Source organism: Lonchura striata, chromosome 5, assembly GCF_046129695.1.
Source record: "Lonchura striata isolate bLonStr1 chromosome 5, bLonStr1.mat, whole genome shotgun sequence".
NCBI classification, from domain to species: domain Eukaryota; kingdom Metazoa; phylum Chordata; class Aves; order Passeriformes; family Estrildidae; genus Lonchura; species Lonchura striata.
The window spans coordinates 32895238-32917201 of NC_134607.1; the positions used below are offsets into that span (position 1 = coordinate 32895238).

At 40.6% G+C, this 21964-nt stretch overlaps 1 protein-coding gene across 2 annotated transcripts in view; it reads right to left on the minus strand.

Moving 5' to 3' along the window:
• CPED1 (cadherin like and PC-esterase domain containing 1) overlaps positions 1-11162 on the minus strand; it is a 144748-nt gene extending 133586 nt beyond the window's left edge. For both annotated transcript variants that reach the window (XM_021553506.3, XM_021553508.3), the window contains exons 1-2: positions 11009-11162; positions 10066-10535 (exon numbers count right to left, since the gene is read on the minus strand). In XM_021553506.3, coding sequence (XP_021409181.2) covers positions 10066-10317 — 252 coding nt within the window. In that variant the 5' untranslated portion in view covers positions 10318-10535; positions 11009-11162. The remainder of the gene's footprint in view (positions 1-10065; positions 10536-11008) is intronic.
• Between the last annotated feature and the right edge of the window lie 10802 nt (positions 11163-21964).

Below are 21964 nucleotides of genomic sequence, written 5' to 3' on the forward strand. Positions count from 1 at the left end.
ATGTTCCATCGCAGGTGTGCTGCCGGCCAGCGCTGCCGGGTGAGCTGAGGACAGGCGGGAGTGCAGAGGGGCCGCACGCCGGGAGCGCCGCTGCTCCCTTCCAGTTTTGCTGGCGACTGTGGCTTCTCCCGCGGCCTCCCTCCCCTGCCTCGCATGTGGCGTCACTTTGTGTGCCCCCTCCTCACCAACAGTTACCATAACTTCTGTTATGCCAGGAAACGCAAAGCCTCCTGCAGTGTCACCTCGGAAGTATTTTGCTTCAAACATTGAGGTCCTGCCTCAAGCAGCCGGCAATGGCGGCCAATACTCCAGGGCGCGCACCCCAGGGCTGACCCAGCGGCACGTCTGCTGCAGCACGCCTCGGCCCTGCCCCGGCCCGAGGGGCGAGGCACGGGCCGCAGGAACCAGCCAGCCCGAGGCGGCCCCAGGGCTCAGCCCGCCTGCCTGCAGCGGGATGGGCCGGGGGAGGTCCCGCCTCAGCATCAGCCCTGATGCCCAACGCATCTTCCTCAGGTCTCTGGGGAGGGAAGGGCTGCTGTGTTTACAACGCTCTGGTTTGGCAGTGACGAATATTCAACAGAGCACTGATTACACCATAGGAGGGAAAAAGAAAAAAAAAAAAAAAAAAAAAGAAGGAAGTTCAGGCAGTGGCAGTGACCTGGGTCATTTCTACAAAACATAAAGGAAATGTCCCGGAGCGGCTCTGCGGGGCGCACGCAGCATCCGGCTCCCACCGGGGGCCGTCCCCGGGATGAGCGATGTGAGGGCTGCGGCAGCACTCCCGCATAGAGCACAGTACAGCACAGCACAGCACAGCCCAGCACAGCACAGCTCAGCCCAGCACAGCTCAGCACAGCACAGCACAGCACAGCACAGCACAGCACAGCACAGCACAGCCCAGCACAGCACAGCACAGCACAGCACAGCTCAGCCCAGCACAGCACAGCACAGCCCAGCTCAGCACAGCCCAGCCCAGCCCAGCACAGCACAGCTCAGCTCGGCACGGCACGGCACGGCACAGCCCAGCCCAGCACAGCACAGCACAGCCCAGCCCAGCTCAGCACAGCACAGCACAGCTCAGCTCAGCACAGCACAGCACAGCACAGCTCAGCACAGCACAGCACAGCACAGCTCAGCACAGCACAGCACAGCACAGCACAGCACAGCTCAGCACAGCACAGCACAGCACAGCACAGCCCAGCCCAGCACAGCACAGCTCAGCACAGCACAGCTCAGCACAGCACAGCCCAGCCCAGCCCAGCACAGCCCAGCCCAGCCCAGCACAGCACAGCACAGCACAGCACAGCACAGCACAGCACAGCTCAGCACAGCACAGCACAGCTCAGCTCAGCACAGCACAGCACAGCACAGCTCAGCTCAGCACAGCACAGCCCAGCCCAGCCCAGCCCAGCACAGCACAGCACAGCACAGCACAGCTCAGCACAGCACAGCTCAGCTCAGCTCAGCACAGCTCAGCCCAGCTCAGCACAGCCCAGCCCAGCCCAGCCCAGCACAGCTCAGCCCAGCCCAGCTCAGCACAGCTCAGCCCAGCCCAGCTCAGCACAGCTCAGCCCAGCCCAGCTCAGCCCAGCACAGCTCAGCACAGCTCAGCACAGCTCAGCACAGCTCAGCTCAGCCCAGCACAGCACAGCACAGCACAGCACAGCTCAGCACAGCACAGCTCAGCACAGCACAGCACAGCTCAGCACAGCCCAGCACAGCACAGCACAGCACAGCTCAGCACAGCACAGCACAGCTCAGCACAGCACCCGCTTCTCCGGGGACTTTTCCTGGGACGCTCAGCCCGGACACAGCCGCAGTGCTGGGAGGCACCGGGCAGGGAGGGACGCACTGACTGCGCCCCCGGCCCCTGGGTACAGGCACTTTTATCCACCAGCCTCCCGAAGAGCCGCGACGGCGTCTCTGGGACATAGAAGCAGTTCAGGAGCCTAAATTTAACAGCTTGACCTGATGTCTAATCTGGTACTATTTAATAATATGAAGTATATCCACACCTTTTAGGGTACTTACTTGAGACCCATGCTTAATGTTGCCAAGTTTATTTTCTCTGCCCTGTCCTTCCATAACTGTTTGCAGTCCAGGTTATACATGCAACGTGTCCTCTGTTTGCCAAGACAGTGCAGTGTAACAGATTGTCAGCTACACAATTGTTGTGGTTTTTTTTTTTTTTTTTTCCTTAAATCTGGCCAACTGCATGCTTGTAGCAAGTGATTCCATACTTTTTTCCAAAGCTTTATACAAGATGCATCACTGGACATGCTGATCTAGTTACTACTAGATGTTTTTCAGAATTTCCGATATTATACCAATAACAGTCGTGTTTATATATTTAAATAGTCTGCTGGTTTTCATAAAATGTTTCTCTATCATAAAAATGAGGTCTGGGCAGAAAGTTAGTACAAGAGAAGCTGTGTACAATAGATGAAAATAAACTGTTCACATATTTCCACGTTTTATGGTTCTGATTTTTTTGGCATTCCTATGATTTTAATGTGCAACAGACTCAGACACACCAAAAAAGTGGATCCATAACATTTAAAAATTTTGAGAAGAATTGGTAAATGGTCAAATGTTCCCATGTCCCAGCAATTTTTTTTAGCTCTTCCTCACTTTGAAGACTCAGACTATTTGTTAGCAGTTCAGTTTATTACAGATTCAATGTATCTTATATGAAAGGGATTGGTAAGAACATCTGCAGCCCATATCATACCTAGAAAATGGTGTGCTTTTCTCCACAGGAATTAACGAGGCTTTACAGCAAGGCTGAGATTTCCCATGTGATTTTGGATGAGACCTGTGTCAGCTTTGACATGATATATGTGCTCTTACAGCTTACAAAATACTGCACTTAGCTGCTCATTTTAGGGCAATTGGCTGTTACACAGATGATCCACAGCCTTAACTGGTCCAAACAAACCAGAATGGGCTGTAAAGTAAATAAAAATGCATAAAAATGAATTTTGTAATTTAGTTTTCACTTTACAGAATAACATGAAAAACACAAAAGAAAACAAATTGAGCTCCATTAAAATTTATTAAAGATTTTTAAAAAATTGTATCATATGTATACTTCTTTGATGTCTTAACAAACAAGATAAAAGGCCCAGTTTATATAATATAAAAACTGAAGAATTATATAACCATCCTTTTGCAACTGAAAATAGACATCCATTTTCAGAGTTGCAATTCTTATTTCAGTCTGTCTGCAACTTCCAGGGAGCTGTGAAGTTCTCTATTAAAAAGAAAATGTTTTGACATTTCCCTTGAAACCGGTATATCCAATTCTAGGTTATGAATGTATAAAGATATAATTGATTCTACTAGTCTCTGAAGCTTTCCTATATTGTACAGAATTTCTGGGTTGTTCCAAAAATCTAGAATTCAGTCAATCACTGAATCTTATGATGTATAATTACTGTTTTTGTTTTGGCCAAGAAGAAAATAGTGAAGATATTTCAAGTTGAAGAGAGAAAAACAGTTCTTTGGCAGCTCTTTCAGATTCCAGGAATATTACATAATTCCATAAATATTGATGCATTGTCTATGCCTGGAAAAGAAGCAAATATACAGTTTGAACTGTTGCCATAGAATTTCACTGACCATCACTTCAACTACAGAAACAAAATTCTCCATCCTAACATAATGGCCCAACTCATGTCAGCCTAAGCTTCTCTCAGGAACTCATAAACTGTGAATCATCTTTTCAGCTACCCAGTTCCAGTGTCATTAGTCCTACATTAGCTTGTGTTATCACAAGCAGCCACGTTTCACACTGAGCTGGCTAAGACTGTCAGAGACTTGGTCCAGTAGCTTCAAGTAACTTGACTTCAGCTTGCTTTAACCCCACTTCTTCCTGCAGGTACAGAGCAGCTGCAAAAGAGATGTATGAGCCACTGTGCAAACCAAAAGGCCTTTGTATAAAGCAGAGTGCAACAAAAGTACCACAAAGGAAAACTGAGGCCAGCACTATTAGCAATATTCACAGGCAGTGAACAACCTAAATTCCCATTTAGCTAGCAAAGGAAGTCAGCCTCTACTTTTGCTACTAAATATCACCTAGCAGAATGTTACAAAAAATACATGAATGGAATTCCCAGAATATACTGCACTGTTACGGAACAGCATCAATAAGAAGAGTGATAATAAAAACTTAGCATGTGGTTCTAATGCCCCAAGCCACTCATTTATGGGACTATGCAGATGTTTATTAGCTCCAAATGTGACTTCTAAATTCCTTTTTGTGTCTGTATAAGAGTTCATAGAAATAGTAAGTTGTTCATACAGCCATTATATTTAAAAGTGTGCACAGCTGCTGTATGAAGAAGTAAGAGAGAAGTTAATTTCCTGTTTCACTTTCTGGACCATATTTAAATGTGTTTGCATTATGTTCTGTTGAATTTCCTAATCAGAAAGGACTGAGTTGTAGAATGAAATGGCTGGAATGTAATTCTGCTTTGAATTGTTTGTTGGATAGATACAGAACAAGCAAATGGATTATTGGCATTACTTTGATGGCTGTCTTCTGATGATATTATAAATCCAAGAGCGACACGAGTTATTTGCACAGGCATCACCAACACTCTGAGCAGTAAGTACTGAGGTATTTTATCAAAATGCTTTTGGTTTATGTCTGCCTGTAGTACATGGTACCAATGGCCCTGTCTTGAGAACAGACAATGAGCCAATCCTACCGCTTACCAAAACACCTCATTTTGGAGGAAGTTGCAGTGAAGTATTGGAGTGAGATTCTGCCTCCACTTGCTCCTCATATGTCCTTCTAAAAGTTCCCTTCCTGCAAAGTCTCCACCCTGCCCCTTTTTCCTGACTACTACCACAATAGCCTTGCCCTTTATCACCACAATATCTCTAGCTATCTGCTCAGTAAAAATAGTTGTTTCCTTAGTGCTGTATTACAAAAGGGGAAAACAAATGTCCTGCTTTCACAGGGGCAATGTGAATGTAGTATCATTCCAAGGAAATCAGTCGCTGATACCATACCCTCCTATGTTGATTGCTTTCTAGTTGCAACAGATTTCATACTAGCAAAGTTCTTTGTCCTTTTGTTAAAAGTTCTCATTCCCCTACTTATTCTATAAAATAGCTTTTAAGTTAAATTTATTTAAAAATGCATCAAACCTTAAAAATTGATGAAACCTTATTATGCATAATACAATCTTTTCTATCTGAAGCTCTCACCACACTCCATTCTGCATAATAGCAAAAATCATCTCTTTTCATTCTATCATCCAGCTTCAATTCTCCTTTTTTTGATATTTACATTTCAAAAGTTCTCATTAGCTTTGTCTTCTTTTCTTTCCATTTCTATTCTCATCGCCCTTTCTCTTCCCTTGCACAAATTCAACCATCTCTGTACACAATCTGTTCTGTACTTTCTGAGGTTACTATTACTTTGCAGCTGTAGTTCCCTACTCTTCTACATCTGCTTCCCTTCCCCGTGCCTTCTTCCATAACAGATTCTGCTCCTGTCTCCTTTGTTGCCTGCTTATTTTATCTGAAACGGGTATATTCCATTAAAAAAAAAAAAATCAAGAGAAAAGGAGAGTGTCTTTAAAGGATGAAACTCACTAGAATTGTTTTTAATGTCTGCATTCATTCATTATGAATTTTGCATTAGACACAGACTCATTCCCATTGACTGTGAAGTCCAGCTTTCTGCTTCTGACAGAGTGGAGCACTCAAGTAAAGAGAGGATAATTCCACTCTGGATGTCCAGTGTTCTAATGTTTTAATAACATTTTCTCAGCTTTTCAGTAATTTCACTGTCAATTTTCAAATATAGATGCCTGGCCCAGTAAACTGTGCAAGATGTTCAGCTGGATTTTCCTCTAGATATTGGTTAAGACTAAACCATGATGTTTCCATTTTTTTTATTTTTCCTTCTTTTTCTACATAGTATCTTTCAGATATGGCCACATCAGGCTATCATTATCTTGAATCTTTTATACGGTCCACTCCTAGGAAATTGTATCCTATCCTGTTTGTTCAAAATGAAGCCATAAAAGGCCTTTTCTTGTCTTTGCTGTTTGCTCACTTCAATATAATTCCTCTTTGAGATACATCTTTTACACAAAACAGAAGTGGCAGGTTCAGGGCCTTAAAAGGAAGACAGCATTTTTTTTTATACACCTGTAGTATTTAATTTATTTGGATGCCAGCCTAACCCACTCATCAAGTTCTCATATAATCAGCTGTGTATCTTCCCTCTTTTCTTGTCAGCTGATCTAAATGGCCAGGGGATCTGAAGTCTGGTGAGTATCCATGAAATAATCTCCTTCAGAACCCAATTTTAAAAAGGAAATTTTTGTGTGTGTTTGTTTTTTGTTTAAAGACACTCACAATGGCTGGAAAATTAGTATGCCAAAGAAAGTGCCTATCACAAGAGTACTAACTATAAAAGAAGATTAATATTTTCCTCCTCCTTTTTCTCCAGCTGTGGAAGAAATAAGGAAAAGAAAGAATCTTGCTTTCCAGGATGCAACTAAAATTCCCATTGCCACTATGGTGAACCAGGCTTACAATTTGAGCCTGGATGTAAACCTTAATGGCTTGGGAATTGGGCCTTTTAAGAAAAAAAGGAAAAGTGTTTTTGGGTCTTCTCTGACTAGGAAAGCAACTGAACACCAGGTATCGGCCCTCCAAAAAAGTTCAGTGTCTAAACTCCTTCTACCCAGCACAGGTACACCATCTACCTGGGCAAAATTACTTATGTGCAGAGACATCTAAATTGCCTCTGGCTGAATTAATTCTGTGAGTGGAAGCACAGCTTAACTAGATAATTAGCTCTTCTCAAAACTGGCCGAGAAGCAGAGTTAAATTACTTAAGATAAGCATAACAGTATTACAGCTGGCTGGCTGCTACCAAAAGTATTTCTGGCACAATACTGTGCCAGGCAAACTACACAGAGGGCTTGTTTGGCTTTATTTTTGTTGTTAATACCTATTCCAGTTTTGATGCTACATCACCAGCTCTTCTCCCTACTATATATATTCAAAAATATTTGATCCTTCTTGCCTTGTTAAACCTGCAGACAGCTTTCTGCTAGATATGATATCACTCTCTACTGCCTTTAATGCTGGAGATTCAGAAATAAGCCTTCTGTTTTTCATGCTTCAGATATTAACATTCTAATTTATACTAGAAAATGTTGACCTCTGTTCCTGTGAATTTAAAGCTTCAGGACAAGATCTCCGGTAGCTTTTAAAATTGTGTGATACCAGACAGAGGAGTACTATGATCTCTGCCTAGTTTTCCAGTCTATGAATGAAATCTGCATTTTTGCAATTTAAAAAAGACAGCTTGCACTATGTGCCCAACAGGAAGGGCTCCATCCCAGACTATCCTGGATGACAAATTTACAGATGTAATTGACAATGTCCATCTCCATGCTTCTTCCACACTTGTCTGTAACTCTCCAAAATGATGTGAAAGCTGATATCAGAAATACACTGGCAAAGCTGGACTTTTCCTAAGGTCTCTTCCTTTGCTTCCAACAAATGGCTCGTAAAAGATGCCAAGGTTTTTTTTGCTTGATTTGGTTTCATGGGGTTTTTTGAGGCATTTAGTGCTATGCATACTCTGAATTAAGAAATTATTAGATTTTGGAAGGGGATTTTTCCCCTGTAGTAACAACCAGAACCAAATTCTCACAATGGACTCACAGTACTGGAAGCAAGAACAAATTGCTCAAAACCCCTAAAAACTACATGCTACCTAAAAAATACTATCTCCACCAGGGTCTTATTTTCCTAAAAATTTATTAATGAACTTTGATTTCATAAGACATGATGCAGTGTTTGCTTTAAGCCATTGTTCAACTATATAATAGGTTCTTTTTAATGCATTTAAATTTTCTTGCTGAATTATTTATTGAATAAGAATACATGTATGACTAGTTGATTACAAATGTGAATAACTATTTTTTAAAGTATTTTTCCAGGTTCATACATGAAGATTTTAACCACGGCTTTAATGAAAAGTTGTTTCCAAACTAGCTCACATCAGTGGGCACGTGACTGTAAAATAAAACAGAGTAAAGTTTCAACAGTGACATCTGTCTTAGATGTTACTGAGTGCCCAATAAAATCAAGCCAGATAACAGTTCAGCTATTTGAATAAGCAGTGGATGAAAACACACAGTTCAAAAACACATTTTCAAAGCAAAGTGGTAGAGATTTTTGGCGAGGTTTATCTTTTCTCTTCTCTGAGATTATTATTCAGCCCACACAACCGCAGAGAAAGTTGGGAAACAGAGAGCAACTTAGAGTAACATCTCAACATGTGCAAGACATTTTGTTCATCGTGCTCTAGAGGAAAAATTCAAGACAAACAGGGAGCCAGCTTTGGGTGGTCTTAAGAACTTGAAAAGGAATGTGTTAAGGTAGCACAGCCCTGGAAAACATACCTATAAGGGTTAATATACACACATCTGTACTTCACGTCTGGCATGTGCATGACATAGTCACATTCAACCACGTATACTGGAGAGGAGTAAGTACAGCATGTTGTAAAAACAAAAGCTTTCTTCTTGTTTCAATTGGCCAGCACACCAAGTTGGATGTCAATCTGCATTTTTTTTTAGGCAATTTGGAAAAGAAGACACTACAGATATTTTCAGCCAAGCAGCATACTAGCAAAACTTTGCCATTATTTCACCAGTTCTTGCAGACATTAAGTAGCCCAAGGTATAAAATTTTTGTTGCCATTACAACAGCAATGAGTAAAAAGGAATGGTCTGTTTCTATAGATGTAACACAATGCAACCTGCATATGTCAGCTGTTGCTTATTTCCCTTTAAGCTTTGATTATTTATGTCATCTTGCAGATCAGATCTGAATCTGGGTACTTAGCGTACTAAAAGGTCATTAAAATATAAAATTATGACAAATGCAGTATGTTCTGTAAGAAAAACACCCAGTATTTCAAGAGTTAAGGTTAAAGAGCTCATGCCACAGTCATTCCCCATATCTGTTTTTGATTGTTGCAGAAGATGCACTTTACAGCTGCTCTCCTAAAATCAATATTGCTGACCTTTTAGACTATGAACTCTGTCTAATCAAAGAAGTAGCCTGGTTTTTTTTAATTTTTTTTTTTAGTATTTGAACTGCTTTATGTGGTTGCTGTCCATAAATTGTGAGGTCACAAATTTTTTACAGTTCTGCTAAAGTTGTATAGAAAATGTTAGCATAATGATAATTTCACAGTGTACTATCTGCTGCACCACTAGCAGCTCCTCTATAGGACTGAAGGAAACCTGAAACATTTGTGCTAGTGCTGATCACAGATTCCAGAGTAAAAATAACTACCTCAGTCTGGAGACCATTTAACAAACTACATTTTCAAACAAAAATAACAGCATCTCCTTTTGTTAGGTTTTAATACCCATCCTAGGAACCTTATACAAAATAAATATGAAGTCAGGTATAACCTATGGACAGAGTAAAATTTTTGAGACAGAGATTCCAAAGTATACAGTGTGATTTGAAAATATTATTTTATTTCTCAAATGCAGTTTTGCATTTGAGATGCTGAGTTTAACTTCTATTTCTCAAATGCAGTTAAATTCAGCTTCTCAGCAAAATCCCAGTAAATTTCAGAGCTGATGAGCAGATAACTTTAATACAGGGCAGCTGCAGTCCCTGTGCCAATTAACAGCCTCAGTCACTTCCATGAAACCCTACTGGCTCCTGATTTACGTGCCTGTGCTGTAAAGCCTCTAAACCAATTCCCAAAGCCAAAATAAAGCATGGTCTGTGCAGCAAACTGAAATCTTCCTGGAGTCACACAGCAATGCCATATTTCAGCTGAAGATTTCAGGATTCCTGTATTAATAACAGCACACTGAGGAGATGGTCATGGGAATGTGCTTGTGCATATGCTGCTGTCATTAGATCACCCATTTGTTTGTATACAGATCCTAGACTTCCAAGCTTAGGCTAATTTTAGCTGGACTCAGATGATCCTGCCAGACTTGCTATCCCTCGCTTTGCTAATTATTGCTCAGCACTCTGCTCCAGCTGACTTACCTTTTTCACTGTCTCTGAATAGCTGCCAGGGAGGAAGCAGTGAATGGTGCTTGGGGAGACCTCCTTGTATCTTCCTTGCTGTGTTTTAGTCAGTTTGTTGGGTGCAATCCCATTAACAACTGCTGAAAGGATGCTGCTGGTCATGAGAGGAGTCAGGGTCTGGCAGAACAGACAGAGGGCCACCACCAGGGCCAGAAGGAAGGGACGAGGGCGACAAAGCCTGCGGCATCTGGGGACTTGCCCACACACCATGGCCTCTTTGCCGACCTCACATTGCCCTTTGCCACATTGCAGATGCAGTCCAAGTAGCCACGTCAGGGTAAAAAATGTCAGAGGCACACTTTACCCAAAACTACAATGAATTTTCCCATTTCTGCTGCTGAGTGTTTTCCTGGTACCAGGCAAGAAGTCACAAGTTCCAAAGGAGCAGAGGTTTGGGGAACACCTTCCCATGGAGTTACTGGAACAACCTGTGAACAAACAATAAGTGAGCAGCAGAAAACAGCAGCATGCCATGGGGCATCCTGCAAGGAGCCGTGGAGAGCTCTTCTGCTTCATGCTCTCAGGAAAACAAACCTGCCAGCAGACAGGTGAGGAGCAGAAATCTTCACCCCCTTTGCAAAAGGAACTATGTACTCAGCCAGACAATAGTATTCAAGAAAGCAAGAGGTTAAAGCTTAACATGTCCTGTCCACAGCTGAAAAAAGTAAAAGAGTGTACCAACTTTGTGAACAATCGTTTGCTGTTTTTTCTCTCTTGCATTCTCAATTCCCACTTTGTTTTTACAGTTTTCTTCATTCCAGTCCTTTTAAATTTCCTTCTTCCTGTTACAAGGCACAGCTTTCTCTCTAAAAGTGATAATTTATCTGAAAACTGACAGACTGAAGATTTTCATTTGCATTTGTTTTGTTCAGATTGCAAGTTCAAAGTTAGGTTTACTTACTTGGTTCTTACCCTGTTTGAAGTTTTCCCTTCTCCTCTAATGGACTGCTGATTAAAACCACTTGGAACAACCCTGGCTCGTGATTCCAGCTCGTCTCACTCACTCAGGAGGCAGGCACACGCACATAACACACACCATCTGAAGCCAGTTGGACCACAGATTCATATAAATAAGGGCTGGACTGCTCAGAGGGTGGAGCTAAACTGGCTGTGCTCGGAGCAGGCACAAGATTTGGAGACACAGCCTGAAGTCCGGATGGGGAACGAGAGGTGTCCTTGCTCACGCTGCATGCCTCAAAGCCACCATCACTGCAATTTTTAGAAAACTGCTGTTGCAGTGATTAGCCTAATAGAAACAATATTCATATTCTCAGGGAGAAGCACCTGCAATATTTTAATCCAGATTAACAAAAAATGTTGTAAACTAAGCAGATTTACTTGGACATAAGCACCACTGACAAAGCAGTCTTCGGTAATTTTACGTAGTAGATATAATATCTCATAGCAGAATATAAATAAAACTTCTTGCTGATGTAAAAGAGGGAGAGAAAGGAGGGTGGACAAAAATACTCTGATGAAAGCTCTTAGTATCTAAGACGAGAAGGTCTTAGTTACTACTTCCCCCTACTGACACAGGACAGGGACCAGACAGATGGGAACAGTTCACAAACTTTGTTATATTTATATACCAGAACTTCTAAGATAATCAAGTTCTTTTAGCTAAAAATATATGTTTATAAGTAATCTATTTTATCTTTCATACTTAGTTAATGATTTTTGAAAATACAATTCTTCCTACACTGCCTCATATATAAGAAATGAATGTTATTACAATAATTTTGAGCCAATCTACAGTTTGGCAGCTGCAGCAGCACTACCAAATTAGAGGCCTATAAACAGCAAGGAAGGGTAGACTATATATTTTTTTGAAGTACTGATTTTTATTCAGCTTTTTAAAATTCCTCTTTCCCACCCCCCAGACGAAACTAAGGTGATTCATCAAGGTGATTGAATACCTCATGCAGGACCTCAGTGGTTACACGCACTGCATTTTAGTTTTATGTCTGGGATGGTAGTTGCCTAAATTAAACTCCTGGGTTATCCTGAGCAAGAAGAGACTACTCCAACTGCCTGTACCCTGCTGTGATAGATGCTTATAAGTCACAGAGGAACTCCCATCTTTGCTTTCTGGAGACATGCTGCTTGTGCTCCCTCCTTCCCAGCATACCAGTTCACATCCTCAAGCCCTGCTCCAGCCAGTCTGTGCTGCAAAACCTCTAGCAAGCCAACAAATCTGGCTAGAGGACATCAGAAAACCATGGTACTCCCTGCAGCTGTCTGTGGGGTAGGTCTCTTCCATCAAATGGAGAGGGATGCTCAGGGAGTTGGTGCACTCAAAGAAGATTGCAGAGACACTCCTGCCAGCCTACCTGGGAGTCACAGGGATGCCGTCAACAGAAGGGGACTTGCTTTATTGTTATAAGGTGTTGTCCTGCAGATTTTGGAATGCCCTGATTTCTGGGCCCACAACCACCAGCTGTGTGGGTGGCATTTGCATGGTTGTCAACTTTTCTCAGACTCCTAGTAAGGGTATGTTAGTCAGTGCTTTATGCGCTATTCCTAGAAGACTTGATTAAAAACATTTTATAAATATTTGGCTTACTGATTGCTTCATAATGTGGAGTTCATACCTCCTTGGAGAATCCCACACTAGAATAAAGTAATTTTCTCTGTCCCTACTCCCTGCTCTCTCAGTTACCTTCAGCATGGCAAGTAATTGTGTTCTCCCTCCAGCCCAACATCATGTTCCCCTTTCAGGCATTTAAGTGGAGTATTTCCTTGCATTTCCCCCAGTGTCTCAGAGTCAATTCATCCTTCCTGCAACCCCAAAACCATTCATGGGTTCCAAGACTTCAGGACAAGCAGGAAACAGATGAAGCAAAGGGTAGGTTGATCACTCTGCCTCCTATATATTCCTGGGAATCACCTTCTATCCATCTGCTTTCCCCAGATGTTCTGAGGAGTGAGATGGGTTTTTCTCTGTAATTTTTGATTTCTTTTCATGACAATAGCATGTAGTGCCCATTTCTTAGGATGTAAATACTTTCCTCAGTCACAGTTTGGGTGCAATGAACACGATTCCTGTTGTCTTTTGAATCAGGATCCCACTGCATTTCTGGGCTTACGTGTCTACTGACTTACCTGGCCCCATTCTGGCACTTCAGAAATTGAGTCAGGAGTATTGCATATGGGAACTAATTCCCCTGGCATTAACTAGTCATTTAGGAAAAGGATATAAGTGGATAAAGTGTCAGGCCTCCTGGGTCTCAAATTCACAAAGAAGGTTCTTTAGTATATAATATTCAAATAACTGTTGGTGAGATCAGAACTATCCAGCTAAGTATTTATATTCATAGGTATGTGTGTGTATTTCAGAATTTCTAGCAGAAAGGTATAACTCTCCTCTCTCTGAAATACAAAGCAAGCTTAGTATTCCTGTTTGAGATTCCCTGACCGGTTCCTTCCAGTGGCTGCTCCCATTGCATGGATTAAGGGCACTCTAGTCTGTTTACCTCTCCTATTTCTGTCTCTCACTCAGGACTTCTTGCCTGGCTGCTCCCTACAGCAGCCAACTACTGTCCTGCTCAGCATGAGGCAAAGTTGTGCCAAAAGCAGCAAGCCATGACTGTCAAAAGTGATCTCCAGTGCTTGCAGACAGAATCCCATTCCGTCTGGAATAGACTAAAAGCGTTTTAAAGTGACCCTGACACAGAAAAGGTGAGAGGAAAGTCGCAAGACTTGCTAAAATTTCCCAGGGACTGGGATTTGAGAGGATTTAGCCAAGGTGCCATGCAGGCATGTAATGTTCACTGTTCATCATCTCACTGGGGTTTTAAGCAACTCGGCTATAGACACACATCTTCCATTTTACATGAGTCTCCATGTTTGTTCAGTGGTGAAAGCTAGTGACCACTGAAAAATTATTAAAATTCCATGATCGAAACAGTAACCTGGAAACATAATTGCCAGGAGTAAGGAGAAAATATTAGGCACAGAAAGTTAACAGGAGTTTAAGATCAGCTGAATACATACCTCTTATGCATGCTTAACTTCACTCAGAGATCTAACATAAACCATAAATTAAGTCTAGGTAAAAGTGCTTGTACAATGAAGTCTTGATATAAGAAAACCATTTAGCATCAATAATTTCACTATAGAGAGGCTGCCAAAAGGAAAATATGTTTAAAAAACCTTTTCACAATTGCTCTTTTTCTAGAGAAAGTTTCAAATTTCAAAGCATAGCAGCCTAGAAACCATTTCTGTGATAAATGAGATCACATGAAAAATAAGTTCAAACTGATAATTTCTAAATTAACTGATACTCAAGTGCTTGTAGTCATCTGTCATCTTCACAGAGCAAACCTACATGCAGTTTTCATTGTTTATGCTCAACTCTTTAATTTCTTTTTTATTTTCTAGTATGCTAAAAATTATGCCAATGGCTATAAATTCTCACTAACTTCAAAAATTAGTTAAAAGCTTCAGGAAGACTAGGCCTTCATAACACTGTAAATGTTCAAGCAAAGCATCTTGTTAAGCTGTGTTGGAGAAAACCAGCTCAGCTGCACTCTCTGTGATTTTTTACTTCTCCTTAAATTCATTCCAGACTGCAATTAGATTTGTAGTGTCTTTAATCCTGTGTGTGGTCCCATTATAAGAAGTGAATGGGGAAGAACAGAACAAAATTAAGAAAACAGGAAAAATACATTACTGTTCTGCATTTTAGAAGATTTGATACCACTGAAGTTAAAATCAATCCCAGGACAGTAACAGGCCAGATTCTCTCTCCTTGTCCCATTCATAGAACCCTGTAAGCATTAGTGATTTTACTCTGCTCCAGAGGACAAAGATCCATGTCTTAATCCCACTTAAGCTCAGCTCTCTGATTTTGGTTCACAGTGAAAGCAGGCAAGCAGAGAATCACAGAATATGTTGTGTTGAAAGGGACCCATAAGGATCATTGAATCCAACTCCTGGCCCTGCACAGCACCATCCCCAAGAGTCACACCATGTGCCCAAGAGCATTCTTCAAACACTTCTTGAATTCTGTCAGGCTGGTGCTGTGACCACTTCCCTTGGGGAGCTGATCCAGTGACCAAACACCCTCTGGGTAAAGAACCTTTTTCTAATATCCAACTGAAACCTCCCTGACAGAACTTCAGGCCCCTCCTTCAAGTCATCTCACTGGTCACCAAGGAGAAGAAATCAGTGTCTGCCCTTCCTCTCCTCTCATGAGGAAGTTGTAGACTGTGATGAGATCTCACCTCAGTATCCTCCAGGCTGAACAGACCAAATTACCTCAGCTGCTCCTCATATGGTTTTCCCTCAAGACCCTTCACCTTCCTTGTGGTCCTCCTTTGGGCACTCTCCCATAGCTTTATATCTTTTTTAATTGTGGCACCCAAACCAGCCCCCAGCACTTGAGGTGAGGCTGCCCCAGTGCAGAGCAGAGCAGGACAATCCCCTCCCTTGCCCAGCTGGAGATGCTGTGCCTGATGCCCCCTAGGACACAGGTGGCCCTCCTGGCTGCCAGGGCACTGCTGACTAAAATTCAACTTGTCAGCAATCAGAGCCCCCAGGTCCCTTTCTGCAGCGCTGCTTTCCAGTATCCAATTCCCTGGTCTGTCCATACATCCAGGGTAGCCCCGTCCCAACTGCAGAACCTGGCACTGTCCTTACCTCTGCTCCTGCTCTTTCCCTTCCTCTCTTCCTACCTGGTGGTGCTGCTCATTAGATCTTTCAAGAGAAATTACACAGCTGGGCAGTTTTCTGCCATGTGAGGAAACTGAATTGACAGTTGGAGAGTTCCAGTGAGCCCTCATGCTGGCACAGGTTAAGCAGCAGGAGAATGTTATTGAAAGAGGATGCAAACAGAGGAAAGGAACAGGATCTTTTAGGCAGTGGCAAAGCTCAATACGCAGCTCATCAGATTATCAAACCTACCAGCTTCCCTAAAGTTCAGGTAGAATCTGGGCCAACTGAGTTATTTGTTTGGAGGCATCTCTGTATTTCAGGCATAGTCTTTATGACTGTGTTTTGGCAGAAGGGTTACAGTGAAACAGAGGTCTCTTTATTTATATGTTAATAATACAGCAAGTTGCTTGATATGAGGATACAGGAAAGCATTTGAAGACCAAAGTCTTATTAATATACTGGTTCCTGCTTAAACAGCAAATTTGAATGTCATGAGGGAGAAATCAATCAGCAAATTCTCTGCTTCTCCCTGCCTACAGTTATTTGCTGACATAATCCTCTTGAAGCAGTTATTCAGAGATAAAAGATTTATAGATTTTGTAGCCAGTTTGATTGCTCAGACTCACTGGTTACTGCTGAAAAATTGATAAGAATCAGTGGTAACCAAAAAGTGCCCAGATTGGCTGCAAGAAACTGGAACTAAGTGAAATGCCTTATGACCTCTGACAGCATCTGTGTTCCTTTTTACTTTAAGCAATTATTTTATTTTGTGATGCTCCACATAATTTCTCTGGCATCTTGTTGGTCCCCCTCTTCTTCACACTTCAGGTTAAAGTATTTGAACTTCCATTATCAGGTCTTCTTACAGACTTTTTCTAATCTCTGTATCTCTGTTGTCTCTCAAGATCATTCTCTTATTTTAACACAGTGAATAATCTCTTTGTGTAGGTGATCTCAATCCTTCTTATTGTCTTTCAGTTACATTTTCTGGGTTTATTATATGAAAGGCATTTGCAGAAATACTCTTCTATTTTTTCATGCACTTCTATTGCAAACAGAGCTCTTCACTGCTTTCTTCCTGCAGAAGGACTCTGAAGTGCAAAGTAGAGCTTTAAGTGCAAAGCAGTATTTTCCTATTCTGATGAAAATGTTATCAAAATGACCAGTGGGAGTGGAAAGAACACAAGAACACCAGTGTCATTGACTCTGTCCTAGCCACTCCATGCTGGCTCAATGATGTCTGCAATGAGGGTATCCCTTATCCCTGTTCCTCACCAAGTGTTCCTGTATGGGAACACCTGCCCCACACCAGGCCTGGGCCCTCCTCCCTTAGCACCAGGTCAGAAAAGCTCCCATAAGAAGGCGGTGAGGAGAGGGAGAGCAAGAGGAATAGTGGGAATGTATGATGCTTGCAAGCCAGCCATGGAGTTGTTTGAACAAGAGCAACAAATACGAAGGAAAGAATCATTTGGTAATGGCATGTTGCATAGGGAAGAGAAGCATTTACAAATGTTTTTAATTGTAATGTTTAAAATTCTGCATTTTGTTTGTTTATTTTAAAGTTAATTGTTCTAGTTTCTGTTTCAATAAACTCTAAATGTAAAATTAAAATGTCATAGTCCTCCAGGTCCTGTCACAAAATCTTTCTTCTTCTGTGTAAACTAATTCCACTGCCATGTTCCCTTTTCACTTTAGCCTGGCCTTATTATGTAAGTAGCCAAGGCTAGTGGTGTGCTTATTTTTTTCTCCTGTCCTACACTATAAGTGGACTTAATTCAGTCCAAATGTGAAAAAAGCCAAGGTTACCCAAGAATTCCTGACACTCACCCCCAAGAACTGTTTTTTATATAGTTGCCTCTCAGAAGCAGTGTCGGTTTCAAATAAACTCACTTTAAGAAGATGCAATAGAAAAATACAATTAGACTTCTCATTCCATAAACACTCATCTTCTAATTCACCTCCTAAACTTTGTTTGATTCTGTCTCGTTATCTGTGGCTGCCTTTCTTCCTTTCCACTGCTTATATGATAAGGGATGCCCTCTCTTTCTTTGGCAAAGTGGTTGCTTTTCTGAGACCATTCAGACTTTTGCATGACTAAAGCAGTATCTTCTAGGTTCAGTGGTCCTCTGATGCTCCTTTGCCACAAGGAAACAAATGAAAGTCTCCTACAAACAAATTTTGTCACTTCTCTTGTGTCCATTACACAAGGGTGTAATGCTCTCAGGTACCTACAGCTGGTTGTGCTGTCCTGTAGATGATTTAGTCTGTGCTGGTGCAGATGGGGTGCCTGCCAGCAGCAAGCTTGACAAACAAATTCTGTAGTTTTGGACCAATTTTTCCAGGTGCCAATCATTTCAGACATTCTGGTCATTACCTTTTTGTTTGTCCCAGTACAGTAAACATCCGTGCAAACATAAAAGTTAAACCACATCATGACCTCCACTAAATTCAGAGGATATGTGGATGTTTTAGGCACAAGGGGACAAGAACTTGATTTTTTTCCTTTCAAAAGGCTTTGTACTGATGGATATTTGTTTAACAGAGCTCTTCTGTTAGCAAGGAGAGTTTTAAGACAACCACATTACACAGAAATGTTGACTAAATGCTCAACTGTGCCTCTCAAGCCACCCATAGATTTAACTAACCCCATCAAGGCCAGACATTATTATATATGCCAGAGTATATAACAGTTTGTAACAGTTTGTTGCATTCTCTTGGTGCTGTCACAATATACAATCAACACCTCAGAAATGTGTCACCTGGGGCACTCCACTTATTGTGAGCGTATATAAGAAATTATTGTACAAGTGAATAGAATACGTAAGATGCAAGCCATGCTATTTTGTTGTTCTTATGGATAAGCAGGAAAAGATTACAGTATACATCTTAACTTCTCAATCTGATCATTACAATACAGCTTCTCTCACAAGTCCAGCTGCCTCAGCATGATTGCTGCAGAACAAGATAACATAACACTGTGGCACAGAAGTTACTTTAGAAATACCTTTAAGTACATTACATCTTTTAAGCACTGACTTTTGACAACCTACTCAGTGTGATATTTCTGAAAGTAGAGCTGAAAGTTCAATTTAGCCATTTTTACATCTTACAAAGCCAGGTGGCCTGAATAAATGGAGTGAAGGAGACCACACAGAACATCTGCATTGCAGCTGATATGTGGTCTGATGAGTTCTTTGTGTCCTGCCCCATGCAGAGGCACTACACTGCCTCTCAGTTCCGGCCTCATGGGCTGCACAGCTTGCTCAAAACGCACCTGATGGGCTTGAAAGCTGAAAGTGGGGAGGGATGTCATGTGGAACCACTGGGGCACAGCTGGGACAAGGCTGAACATCACACTGCCAGTGGGTGATCTTGAACACTTTGATTAAACAGATCATGTATAAAACTATTATTCCAGGCGAAGGTTGGTTGAAAAACCAAGGTTTAAGAAATATATTTCTCAGGTCTGAGAGATCTGAAATGTTTTGCTGTCATTTTCAATATTTCACACATATTTTGAATTGTCTAGAGGGGCTGAAAAGTGAATAAAAGCATTTTTGTTCTTTGTCACATTACTGGTTTGTTGGAGTCTGTTTCTTTTGTGTGTTGTTTTGTTACATTTTTAAACTATGGAGTTATGTTCTAGGACTAGAGGTAGATGTAGATGTACTTAGGATTTTATTTTGAAAAAAATTTAAACATAACCAAAATATAGCCAAATCTGAATTGCTCTGAAATACAGTATGAGGTAGATGAATAACCTGATAATACATTTTTTTATTTAATCACTATTTCTGTATAACTATGTTTTGATGAACTTTAAAAACTAAAGCATTATAAAGAAATTCGTTGACTTGGAAAATAATGGAAAAGCAGGTAGTGCCAACACTGAAAATTAATAAAATGTATAACTGGTAATTAATTAACTTGTTTTAAAAGAGTCTTTGGAGAGAGAATTACAGACAATTTTTGGAATTGATTTAAAATCACACTATCATTTGCTAAAAAGGAAATCAGGTTACAATTTTATCATGTGATGATGTAATTAGGAGCAATATGTTTTGGTGTCTCTGTCATGAGTTTAAATATGGCTGCTTAATATTCAAACAATAGGGAAGAAGAAAACTTAGACTCTTTTATATTATAAGGCTTGTCAGCCTCCAAAAAGAGACATTTTCAGTACATTCCTTTCACCCTCTTAACAGAAGTCTTTAAGTAAATAGCTGTGGGTGAGTGTTTGGAGGGCACTTTCAAAGTGAAAAGTACTTCAGCACTGGAAAATCTTGAACATTAATGCAGGTAATAAAAACAGTTAAATCCAACTTAAAGCTGGATTTTCATCTCTTTTCTGTTTTTTAGAATCATCTTTCATTTCCCTGTCCTGGGCTAAAACTTCACTGAGATGTTTTCCCAGTGTGTTTTTTAGATTGTATTTATGTCTTACAGGGGCAACCAACAATGCTAAAGAAGAGACAGGCAGAACTGTTCTGATGTGACACTCTCAAAGATAATCATTACTTCTGAAATCATCACTTCTGTGTGCAAAAGCATGTAAGCTGTAAGTCTTTGTCTAAGAAAATTTCTGCTCTGGATTAAAATTATTAATACATAATTTAGATTTTTTTTTTTAGGGCAATATTGAAGTAACCCCTACCTTAACTTCTGCTTACTCCTCAGTTCCTTAGCCATTCCAATAGTATTAGGCTACCAGCAAGATCCCTGGGATGTATAGGATACTTTCCTAAATTAAAATAAGGGGTTGGTCAATACTATAGAACCGTTTTGTTTTCCAGACCTGACTAAGGAACACGTTTTTATAGCCAGTTCGTTCAACTATTGGCTAATCCATCAATCTACAGAATCTGCTGTCTTTAAAAGCCTAAATTCTAACCCCAAAATTCTAAATTCTAGCCCCAAATAACATGACACAGAGATTAAACATACTTTTAAGTAATTTAAATCAAGAAGAACATATCCAACTGAATTCATCACAGCAGAAACACTCTAGCTTGTCATCTTTTCATGCAAGCTACATAACTGAACATTTATTAGAACAATTTTTAAATATGATAAACACTTATTTTTACACACCAACCCCTAATAAAAATGTAATTTTTAGCTCATTAAAAGAAAACAGAGCTGTAAATAAAAGTTCTTTTATTATCACAGGGAAAACTATTCCTATACATCTAACAAAAAAGGATTCCCTAATTCTGTAGCACTTCCCTGACTGACCCCTTCCAGCTACAATCATGCTTGGAAAGTTTATCTAAACATCTATCCCACATGTTCTTTTCTGAAAACAAAGCATAAAACTTGCTTTGAAATTATAAGGCTAAAACTTTGAAGGCAGAAGAAACATAAAATTATCTTCACATTGCTCCCTATTTCTGTTTCACTAATCCTCATGTTTGAAAATACAGTATAACTATTATTTATTTTTCTATTAAAAAAGGCTTATACCACATATAGGAAAACCTAGCTGTCAACTAACTAACTAAATCTGTTCAGCAACAAAGATTCATCAAAAATGTTATCCTTTTTAAGAAATTTATAAAAATTGTAGCTGAACAACTGCATCTAATCTGCTCATTGTTCTCTTTAAATTGAATAAAACTTTTTCTAATTGGCAGGAATTTTATAATACACAGGAATCTTCATAATGTAAGGCACAAGGCACAAATAGGTATTAGGTCTTTAAAAATATTAGCAGTTGTGGATCCTAGCACTGTTCATCATTTTCTACTGCATTAGGTAGATTTCTTGTACAGTCACAAGGCAAGTATTTCTCTATTCTAGCTGTAATATGCTAGGGTTTTCTTTTCAATACCTTCAGGATTTGAGGACTGAATAAGGGAATTATTCTTATCCCTATAAAAAGATAACACAGCATGCATTTAAAGTAATGTTTATAATCAAGACTTTATAGCTATAATGAATTAATATAGGAAATTACTGGGGGTTTTAAAATACAAGACCAATGGAAGGACAAGCCTGAAACCTGTCAGGCAAGTTATATGGCTTGACAAGTCATGCAACTTGTTGACAACTTTTGCACGCTCAAATAGCTCTGAAATAGATTTATCTAGAGGAAAAAGCTGCTGTTTGTCTTTATTGAATACTATACGAGTATTAAAAGCAAGATATATATTTGAAAGTGCTTAGAGGAATATTAATGTACATTGGTATAGATACGCTCAAG